This window comes from Biomphalaria glabrata, chromosome 5 (assembly GCF_947242115.1).
Source record: "Biomphalaria glabrata chromosome 5, xgBioGlab47.1, whole genome shotgun sequence".
Classification (NCBI taxonomy): domain Eukaryota; kingdom Metazoa; phylum Mollusca; class Gastropoda; family Planorbidae; genus Biomphalaria; species Biomphalaria glabrata.
Window position 1 is genome coordinate 15,775,458 of NC_074715.1, and position 12,115 is coordinate 15,787,572.

The 12,115-nt window shown below is 37.3% G+C and overlaps 1 protein-coding gene across 1 annotated transcript; it reads left to right on the forward strand.

Moving 5' to 3' along the window:
- Positions 1-1,364: 1,364 nt before the first annotated feature.
- LOC106064442 (DNA-binding protein inhibitor ID-2-like) lies at positions 1,365-10,016 on the forward strand. The gene is made up of 4 exons (XM_013223007.2): positions 1,365-2,075; positions 3,617-3,874; positions 4,039-4,168; positions 8,369-10,016. Exons 1-3 carry the CDS (start codon positions 1,941-1,943, stop codon positions 4,111-4,113), a joined length of 468 nt encoding a protein of 155 aa, XP_013078461.1. The 5' UTR covers positions 1,365-1,940; the 3' UTR covers positions 4,114-4,168; positions 8,369-10,016.
- Positions 10,017-12,115: the final 2,099 nt, after the last annotated feature.

Consider the following 12,115-nt stretch of genomic DNA (forward strand, 5'->3'; position numbering starts at 1 on the left):
CTTTGAAGCATCGACAGTTAGTCCTTGCCCCCCCCCCCACCTCTTTTCTCCCCTGTCCTACTTTTCACCGTTACCTTCTATTGGTGACAGCATTGTTCAAAGTATCCTGTCCCACACTTTCTTGAGACCCCCTCCCAACAAGAGCCGCTATCATTCTTTGGCCCGAACTGGACAATACGACGGTAGCCTGTCTGGCGCCTGTCTCCCGACTTGTATGTAAACACTTCAAGGAGACAGAAGTAGAAAGAAAGGGGGGGGGGGGAGTTGAAAAAAAAAGGGGGGTGCGGAGAATTCTTTAGCGAGGGAATGCAAATGTGCAGGTGTCCCAATAGGTAAAAGAAGGGGGAGGTAAGTGACGAGACCTAAGGTGACGAATTTTAATGCAATTTATCAACCAGTTAAGGGCCGTCCTCTTATTGGGGGGGGGGGGGGATTTCACTGATTGACAGAGCCCTGCGAGAGAGTTCTGCTGTGCGGGACAGTATCGCTGGCGCCGGTAACGAGAAGAGAGAGAGAGAGAGAGAGAGGAACAACACAAGTGAAGAGGGGAAAAAAATGGGGGGGGGGGATACCAGCGGAGTGTATGCGTGACGTCACAACGTCGGCGCCAGTCTGTCTGAGTTAACTGTTAGACCAGAGTTCCCGTAAGCGCAATTTACCACGTGTCAAAGCCGATTTCGCACGCTATGCAAAGACCTACTAAACACAGGTGCTGGAACAGATATATGCCGGGGACTTGAAAAGCAAATTTTGAGGAGAGAGAGAGAGGGAGGGAGGCGGGTGGGAAGGTAAAGAGGGCAGAGAGGGAGGGGGGTGTATAGACGCAAACTATCAGGTGCAAGACATTTTCTCGTATTGTAAAGAAGTACACTTTGGGACTTGAGTTTTAGAAGGAAGGAAATGATAATATAGATTTTAGATCTAAATGTATTTTTTTTTAAAGAAAGAAAGAGATTTCTGGTTATAAATATTGTTGAAAGAATTCCCTCATCAGGATGTTAATTCATAAAATAACTCCACTTTTTATTTTAAAAAAAAAAGGAATAATAAAAGGAAGAATAGTGCTAGTGAGCGGGGGGAGTTCGTGGGAACATCTTTCTACAATAAACAGCTATTTGCATGAGGAAAAGGGGGTAGCGACGCGGTGGTACAGGCCAACTGACAACAAGGGAGGCGGGGCTAAGCAAATAAAACGTCAGAATTCGCGACTCCATAGGTCGTTTCGTCGCGGCGTTGCCAATACTACACCGCGCGTGGAGGGCGGAGCCAATCGATAAGAACGTCGCGTGTGGGAATATGTTGTCCCCCCCCCCCACCTTTTCCACAAACAGCACAAACACACACACACACACACATCTTCACTTCTCAGGACGTAAATAAGAAAGTCTCTCGTCACGAGAGTGATTCATTTAATGAACAGAACTTCTGTGAGCGCTCTCGATTTCATTGGAGAATCTTTCAGTGGGAATTAAATCAAGATCTACTTATATGACACAGTGATCTATATTTATATATAGATATCTGGATCTAATCAATATCTACAATAGTATTAGTAGTTCATATATACCGATATTTATTACTAAGTCTACAAATTGTGTTTCAAGGATAACACATCATATTGTGGTATTTCTGAGATATTTATCATATTAGATATACGCGCAAGCAAGCATTGGAGTAATCAAGCTTCTGTTCTGAGGATAATTATTTCATCCCTGTTTGAACCACCCGCTATCGATTTCCCGGGGACTGTACCGCCACCCCCCTTTTTTTTCTGTTTGTGTGCCATTCCGGTGATCGATTTCCCGAGCTCTAGGAGCATAACATCATCTGGCAAGGCTCACTCGAAAGTGCACGTTGTGCCAGCACTCGGCAGGCAGTCGGCATAGATCAATCAATAACCTCCAGCCAGAAACGAGACAGGAAAGACAAGGTCTGTAATAATGAAGGCTGTAGCTACTGAGAGACCGAGGTCTGGAAACATTTTAGGAGTCAAGAAAGATTCCAACTGCAGCATCATGAAGACTGCCAGCATTGAATTCCGGGGAGAGAAGTTCACACTCAGCGATGAGATGAAAGTAAGTACTCTAATGGCTTAAATTAACTTGACTTAGACTTAAATGTAGACCTATATTAACTATAATTATATTAATCTAGTCAAGAAAAAAATAGTAAAATCTAGATCTAAGTCTAGATTATATTAAGTTAATTAAGGCAGCATATACGATCTAGATCTAGATGATAGATCTATTCTAGCTAGATTTGCATAAATAAAACTGTACTGTAATTACTGTTACTGTACAGAATAGTTGTCTCTTGATCTAGATCCATATAGTCATACTATAGTCTCTTGATTTAGATCCATATACTAAATAGTATATAAATCTAGGTCTCTAATTCATTTTCAGTATCTATGTAGATCTAGAGTCTAGTCTAAATATGATTTTACACTCAACATGTAGATTCTACAAAAGAACGGAATTAGCGCCCCCATTAGGAAACACTACTTTAACTAGATTCTAGTCCAGTAGCAGTCTAAGAGTCTAGATCTATGATAAAGATAGTCTAGATTCTTTTCTTCATAATAATCCATTACAGATCTTGAATATATAGAGATCTAAAACTAGATCTAGATCTATATATAATTATCTAAAGGTACAAAACGATGCTTTGCAGCCTTGCAAAGGAAACTCCCTCCTCCCCAAAATCGATTTCTGAAATCTTAGAGAATTCTGTGAGCCTGATCCATGAACTAATGAAACTGGTTGATAGCTCATACCATCAGTCTATCACAGCCTGGTATTGATTTTTCTATCTTCCCGCTTGTAGGCACAGCAGTCAGTGATTCTATACAGAGCATAATGATAAAAAGAAAATCTGTAAATCACGTGTGTGTGTGTGTATGTATGCTTGCATTATATTATTAACATCCAAAAAAATGACTCGATATTCATATAAATTGGAATTGAAAACTTTGACTTTAGACTAGATCTAGATATAAATCTAGATTCTAAATCTAAATAGATGTTGATAAAAGAAACTAAATAAAAGTGGCTATTGATCTATAAATTAAGAGCTGTAGCAAGACTAGACTTTATATCCATGATTGTGGAGTTACAGTATAGTTATAGTTGGCTTATAAATCTAAATCAAGATCTACCAAAACTTAACAGACTCAACCTTCTTCCTTAAAAACTATGCAGTTGAAGTTAATTCACAGGAAGAAGTTAAAAATTCAACTTCCTTCTGGCCATCTATAGATCTAGTCATATTTATTCTCATTTTCATTTATAGCAACTTTCAAAAAGTATATGTACCTTAGCTAAAGCTAGTTTTAACACATAGTGTAACATTGCAATTTCCTATAGTGTAACATGGCCACTCTAAATGTTTCCTGTAGTGTAACATGGTTACTCTAAATGTTTCCTATAGTGTAACATGGTTACTCTGTTTCCTATAGTGTAAAACATGGCTACTTTAATATTTCTTATGGTGTAACATGGTTACTCTAAATGTTTCCTATAGTGTAACATGGCTACTCTAAATGTTTGCTATAATGTAAAACATGGCTACTTTTATGTTTCTTATAGTATAACATGGTTACTTAAATGTTTCCTAGGAATGTTTTCTGAAACTCAGTGACATGGTTCCTGATGTTCCCCGTAATGAGTCCGGCAACATTGATGGGACTGTTCTTATGCAGTATGTCATCGACTACATCCTGGATTTGGAACTGCAGCTGGATGGCCAGGGCAACTTTTCTACATCAGCAGCCTTTGCTGCATCTTTCCCATCAAAATTTGTCACAGAATCTCAAGTAACCAGGGAGCCCTTAACGGAAAAATCTTTTGACAACATTGTGTCTTCACATTATGAGGTATGTTGTCACTTAAGGAATTAGATCTAGTGATACAATTTTCTGTTCACTGATTTATTTTTTTTAGTTAGTCACTATTGATGTTAGTGATTTCCTATCTTAAGTTCTTTATTAAAAAAATAACTTAAAATGTTAATTATTAAAATGTCTTTTTTTTTTTTTAGATGACACCTTCTCCGTGTTTAAGAGATGACTTGATGTCACCGTCAGATTGTGACATCAGGCCTCCATCAAAATGAAACCATTCTCCCTTATCCTCAATTCACCCACCGCACTCATCTATATATACTCATGGTGAGTATCATTTTTTAAATCACTTTTTGTCTGTTGATCTTTCTTGAGCTTTTTATCTTCATCTTGGGTTCACCACTTGCATCTCTTTCAAAGATGGCTATAAAACATTTTAGCTGGGAACTTTAAAAAAAAATTCATCTTCATAGATTGTGATTGTAAAATTTATAACTTCTGAGACTATTGGAGGTGCTTTGGTATAGTGCTTGGCTTTTGAACCAGAGAGTCCTGGGTTTGAACCCTAGTGGACACTGGGATTTTCAATTTCGGTTTTAGGGCGCCTCTTGAGTCCTTCCAGATCTAATTGGTACCTTACGTTAGTTGGGAAAAAGTAAAGGCGGTTGGTCGTTGTGCTGGCCACATGACACCCTTATTTACAGTGAGACACAGAAACAGTTGACCTTTAAATCCTATAGACCATATGGTCTGAAAAGGAATACTGAGACAATTATCCAAGGGAACCAAAAGCTTGAATAGTGGAAGTTCTGTGTTGAATTCAGATTAAAGAAAGTCAAATCTTTTCCTTTTACAGTAGTAATTAGATCTACCCTTTCTTTTAGTAGAAATGGTTTTAGCTTGTACATTGAGTCCCAAGTATGTCAATAAAAATCAATATTGATATTAGTATCATGTTTTGTGTGCTAGTCCCTAACTTTCTAGTTAGAGCAGATACTTTGGTGTCATACTGTGGTTTCAGTACAAATAAACTTTTACATTTTTCTTCTGTATTGTCATTAGCAAGACAGTAACTTATTAGCTGACATGTTGTTAAATGACAGCCATTTAGTGATTTAGCAATACATGACAGCCATTTAGTGATTTGGCAATACATGATAGCCATTTAGTGATTTAGCAATACATGACAGCCATTTAGTGATTTAGCAATACACGACAGCCATTTAGTGATCCTCTCTTGCTGCAAACAATAAATAGCATAGCTGTCAGAGCCTCCTGCCCCTTCCCAGTTTCACACACACAATGTGCCACCCATCTTATGTCATAAGGGCGTCCACTGCCCACATCATCAAAATTATACTTGTTTTAGACAGATAAGGCACACATCTATTTAAAGGTCAGAGAAGACTGTAATGTACAATTTGTTGGTTCATCCCTACCACCCAGTGTATGTATGAATACAATAGATTTAGATAATCTAGTTGTCCATGATAATAAAGTACCAGTAATCCTCCTCCCCCCCCTTCCAACATCTAAGTCTCTGAACCACTTCCCCCCTTTAAGGCCACTTCTTCATTGAGTCATGGAATGGCTTACAATCTAGATAGAACAGAAAGCAAACAAAACACACACACACGCACTAATTTGGTCACAAAGACCAATTGTTTACTTAAGTGTTAGGGCCTGAAGTTGGGCAACAAACAACACCTGGGTCTCTATTGACTTAGATACATATATATATGTATATAGTGTGTGTGTGTGTGTTTAAGTTAAGCTTCCTCTGAAAGCCAGGTGCAAAATAGGCTCAAGTAATTTAAGCATATGTCACACACACCACATTTGTCCCACTCCCCGCTGTTCCATTTTTTTTTTACTTGACATGTTTGAAGCGATTCAGTTAAATTAGTTCTGAATGTATTATCTGCAACCTGCTGCTGGCGCACCCCACCCCTCTCTCTCTCACACGCACACAGGTCGAAAGTATTTTACGAGACATCCTTTTTTGTAGACTAATCCTAGCCAAACACGATTACTATTAAGAGGAATCTTGGCCAAACACAATTATTAAAATGAATCTTGGCCAAACACAATTATCAAAGGGAATTTTGGCCAAACACAATTATTAAACATGCCTATTCTGGGAGCTTTTTTTTTGGGGGGGGGGGGGGGGGCTATGTGACTGTTCTCTTGTGGCAACAGTTATTGGTATGACGACACTGTGTAAAACATGCTTTCCAATTATTTTTCCAATTAGGGATTGCCCCACTATATGTGTGTGTGTAAGGTCAATGGTCAGGGATCACGTGACTACACACTGCAACATTAACATGTTAGTTGTTTCTCTCACCATGCCTGACCAACACCTGTCAGTTGGTATTGTTAGCTCATGCCACTCACCCCCCCCCTCCTCCTCCTTTATAGTCCTGCACTTTTTTTTTTAGACTATATTCTCTCACACATAACTTTTGCCTGGTCCAATATGCACCTGTGGACCGGTCACATTCCTTATTCTTATCGGTACTAAATCTTCTAATTCTAACTTCAAACCATTTGCTATCCTATAGTAAAAACTATTATGTAAATCTTTTTCACGACTTACAATGTTCTATTATTTAAATCTTTTTTTACGACTACGACTCTTTATATTGAATAATTGAATTCAGGTGATACAAATTACTGAACTATTTGTGCTAAAAATTTCGTATAATATTTTGTTTTGCCAAGACACGCATGAAAGGGGGGTTGGTGATACTTTCTCTGCTTCCATCCCTCCCTCCTTTTTTTTTTGTGTTCTCTGAATATAAACTGCAGGAGGGCTGTGAGGGGGGCCCCTCTTCCACAAGTCTCGGCAATATTGTTGATGAATTGAGTGGGGCCGCGGCGTTACACGAGTAAGGATATCCCCACAGCTGTGTTGCGCTTGTGGGAATTCATTTTTCCTTCCCCCAGACAGACTGGCGCCAGCACTCGTCGGGGCGAGGCGGGGCTTCACAGGCCTGTCGAACAGGTGTTCACCTCCCTTCGTTGCAATTCACCCCCTCCCTCCGGTCCTCTTTCCTCCCCAATCCTGCTAACCTCCCCTCCCCCCCCCCCCAATACAATATACTGTTTGAGAAGAGAAAACAAAATCGTGGGGGAGGGGAGGTCTATTGTTGTCAGCAGGACATGCTAGTCGTCAGTTAAAGATGTCAGATAAGTTATTTCAATGTTATAATGAATGCAGTTAGACAGTCAGAGGTGTTTCCATATTTTATGACACCCCATTTATTTAAATCCCTTTTCATATTTATTCGTCTAATTTTAGAATTGAACATTATTCTTCAATAAATATAAGTTAGTGGTATAGATCAAGTCTATATCTCGAGAATCTAGATCTCTACTTTCCCCCAAAGCTGAGGATTACAATAGTTTGAACAAGTAATTCTTCCTGTTTCAATACGCTGTCAGTGTTCACTGTTACATTTACTTGTAAAAAAAATAGTCTGAGGCCAAATGAAAAAAAACAAAAAAAAACTTAATTCCGATTTAAGCAGACACTTTTTTAACTACTACGTAATTATGGCAAATAAGACAATTATATATTTCCCCTGACCCACTCTCCCCGTCCACCCCCCCTTCCTGTCTCTAATGTACAATTTCCATTATAATAATGAGGCTTGGGTATTTCCAATTACAGTCTCCTAGTTAGGGCCTCGGGTACAAAGAGATTAATGCAAACACATTGACACAAAACTTGTAGCTCTATTCAGATAAAATAGGCTTACGATATACACTACACTACGTGTTATATATATAATTAAATTTTCTTTTCCACAACTTAATTAACAAGAAAAAAAATAGCATTGGTGGTGTGTAGTGTTATTTAGTGCCTGCTAGCAGGTGATGTCATAACAGAACGGAACACATGTGTCTTGACATGTTACACTCACACATACACACAGACACTCTGACTTGTAGTTTTCATGGTAATTATCATAAAGTGAACCACCTGGACAAGAGGAGAGGAGAATGTATAGGGGGGGGGTTAAGGAGATAACCACTAGTGTGCAGGTACTGTGGGAAGGGCTGGGCTTAATTAACCTTACAACCCCTCCACCCACTTTCCATCAGAAGGGGTCTTACTTGAAGGGGAAGTGACCCCCCCCCCCCCCCCTGTTGGGCACTAACTACTAGCCCCTTTTATTACTCTCTCTCTTACTTCCTTGATACAGATATTGGACCCCCCCCCCCTTTCCTCCCTGAACCCATACAGAAATTAATTCCATACCTCACAGAGTGACTCTAATGTATTGCTTCAAATATGACAGCAGTATCAACATTAAGACATTTTCAATGACCAGTAATGATTTTGGTGGTACCGTTAAGACTATTTCATACTATGATAACAGATTTCCATATTGTGAGATTCACTTATGTGCAGGCTGACTAACTGTAAGCTGTAATCATTTTTAAGGATGTATGATAACCTCTTGAGTGTTTTTCATCTAATTAACTTCTTTTAACAAATTTTTTTTTTATCTTTCTCAGGCCAGCTGTGATCATGTTTATCACCATCCTGTCCCGCCCACTGCCTGATAATGTACATTCTTTGCAAGCACCTGCAATGTCCTGCTGACCATCTGTCACTGTCTGTGGCCATATGTGCAGTATATGTTTTGGTTTATCTCCCCACGTCTGGACTATTTCCTTTCATCTGCCACCGCCACATATTTTTTTTTTTGTGCTTGGACATGTTCGGACTTCACTGTGCAATCAACTAGTTGGAGAAAATGGATTTTTGCCAGCCTGAATCGGAAGTGGATGGATACATGGATGAGCTTATGCTGTGTTGAGTGTAAGACACATTATGATCAGGAGGAATATAATGTTTTACATTCCCAAACCCAGTAAAGAATAAAAAAGCAGCAGTAATAGCCCCCCAGGTAATCAGGAGGACTTTTTTGAACTGTCCACCACAGTTACTTTCTACGTGGCCGAGGAACTTGTCACCATTTTTGGCAGTTACTTGCTACTTGGCAGAGGAACTTTCCACCACCTTAGCAGTTCTCTGCTTTGCCTGATTTTCATTCTGTTTGTCATATGACTGGCATTGTTCTGATTTTCCAGTTTTCAGAAAGTGAATGTGTTGCTATACTTGAAGAACAAAAATCAAAACATGGCTGTTGATAACTAATTTTGTACATATTGGTGAATAGGGCAGAAAGTTCCAGCGTCTAGGCATTTAGATCAAAACAGTTGGTTGTAAGATTGGTATTGAAATATTTTCTCAGTGTTGTAATCAATGACACATTTGTATATTGTATTATTATTGTTACTTTATTATCTACTAGATAGGTGGATAGAATTGAGTTTTTCATTGTTATGTAGAAATTAGTTCTTTAGTATTTCAGACTTCTTAAAGAAATATTTTGATGTCCACTGGCTAGTCAGAAGATGATTGCACTTGTAAACAAAAGAAAATGCAATTTAAGCATTTTTGTATTTATCACATGATGTATCCTATTGTGTCATGTCAACTGATCTTGGTTTAAACAGTTTAATAAATATTTCTTAATATTATGTTTGCTATTTTTTTAGGTTTCAATTTGTTCATTTTTAAACTTTACTTTGTACTTAAAGCTTCAGATACTTAAAACTTAATTAACATTTTGCCATAAGAGTTAAAACACTCACTGAGAGTGACTTAATTCTGTACATATTTTTTTTATAACAAAATTCTTAGAATTTTTTTTGGTAAAAAACGCCTGCTTCATATTTTTTTATTAATTTGTTTTTTGGTCCCTTTACTTTTGTGATAATTTTTGTTTTTGTTCAAGCGTGGCCCATTATGAATGAGTAGTTTGTTGTTTTTAAAGGTTAAATCATTTTGTATGTCATGTATATTGTATGTCAAGGCAAAGGCTGTGGGCTTGCATGAGTTTAGAACCTTTGTGTTTTGAGTGAGATGTGAGGACGTAAGAGTTTAGAACCCTTGTGTTTTGATTGAGATGTGAGATGAGAATGGAGGATGGATGTACAAGCTGTATATAATAGAAAGCAATGTCTAAATGCAGTGCTGGGTGAATGTAACTTGATGGTAAATAGATTAAATATCATTTTATGTTTTAATTTTATTTTGAAAGAATTTTTTTTATATATTAAATAAAACTTTGATATTTTGATGAACATAAACAAATATTGTTATTTGTTTTTCTGGTTGAGCTACCAACTTAAATGTTAATTATATGATTTATTTGTTACTTCCAATTCAACATTACTAGAGTAGTTCTGTGCCAACTTGAAATGCACCACATTCAAATCATTCAAACTATTAGTAATGTGAGTATATTTTAATTACAAGAGTTGGGAGAAAGAATGGTGGTTTCCCTTTGCAACTTCTGGTGTGACTAGAGAATCCAATCCTTGATACACAGCTGCAATCACAGGTTGGGCATCTGTAATCACCAGGCACTGTTTCACTTTCACCCTTCTCTCTACTATTGGTGTGTATTGCATCTGCAATCCATGACCCTTTTTGCTCTCCTGGTGAATCTGTTCAGTGCCTCTTTATACCAACTGTTAGTTTCCATTAATTTTGAAGATCTTTTTGTCATTTGTATACCTCTGTAAAACATTCTAGATCTTGTTATCTCTTTCAAGTATTTTCTCTCTAATTGTTGATAGTTTCAGCAATATCCTAGATGTAGCTATCTAGATACTTTGATCGACTTTTTCCTTTCTTTTTCTGTATAGTGGTGAGTTAGGGACCTATATGTAACAAATAAATGTTCACTTATAAGTAGCTTAACACCATTAAAACTATCTCTACCAGTTAAGAGAGACTTCAGGGCAAAAGATAATAAAGTAAAGTAGCAGTGATATATAACAGATGAACTATAAATTATTTTTAAAAAAAAACGTAATAAAAATAGTCATACATAAAGATAATGCCACATTTCTTAATCAATACACTTGTACACTGGTACAAGTACTTCTTCATTAGGTGCATAGACCTGAATCAGGAAAGCCAATTTTATTATCACTATTAAAGTCTTTAATTAATAGTCATCAGGATACAGTTAGGATTTTCATACTTGGCGGGAAAAGCCATAAATAGTTATCTTTGTAGTGTATCCAGTGTTGATAAGCTCTACTGGTAGATGATAAGTTTTGAGCACAATCCTAGCTCTGCCGAAATAAATTGTATGAACTCTTCAGCCTGTAGCACAAACTGATTTCAAAATGGAGGAAACAGTAGACTTTTGACTCTTGTGACACTTTGTTCAAAACCAAATGGGCAACTAACTAGCGGCATTGAGATCAATTGACAAACAATGACATAGTGATGAGTTTTTATTTTGTATTTAGTTGGTCAGCATCCTTGACATTGTCTAGTTTAAAGTGAAAATCTCTAAGAGGCTAGATATAAATGTCTAAAAAAAATAATAAAAAATTATTATTAAATAGCTCCATGATTTATTCATCTACCATGCAGAGGCGTTTTTTGGGGTCGTGCTGCGGAACACTTTCAATTGTTCGTACATGTCTCATAGTGTTCATACATATGTCTCATAGTGTTCATACATGTCTCATAGTGTTCATACATATGTCTCATAGTGTTCATACATATGTCTCATAGTGGTCATACATATGTCTCATAGTGTTCATACATGTCTCATAGTGTTCATACATATCTCATAGTGTTCATACATATGTCTCATAGTGTTCATACATGTCTCATAGTGTTCATACATATGTCTCATAGTGTTCATACATATGTCTCATAGTGTTCATACATGTCTCATAGTGTTCATACATATCTCATAGTGGTCATACATATGTCTCATAGTGTTCATACATGTCTCATAGTGTTCATACATGTCTCATAGTGTCTCATAGTGTTCATACATATGTCTCATAGTGTTCATACATATGTCTCATAGTGTTCATACATGTCTCATAGTGTTCATACATATGTCTCATAGTGTTCATACATGTCTCATAGTGTTCATACATATGTCTCATAGTGTTCATACATGTCTCATAGTGTTCATACATATGTCTCATAGTGTTCATACATGTCTCATAGTGTCTCATAGTGTTCATACGTCTCATAGTGTTCATACGTCTCATAGTGTTCATACATATGTCTCATAGTGTTCATATGTCTCATAGTGTTCATACATATGTCTCATAGTGTTCATACATATGTCTCATATTTGGAGCCAATTTTAACGCCATTTCTGTCAAGTCGTCAAGTAAATGTGAAGTCAAATACCCTTTAGCTACTCCGAA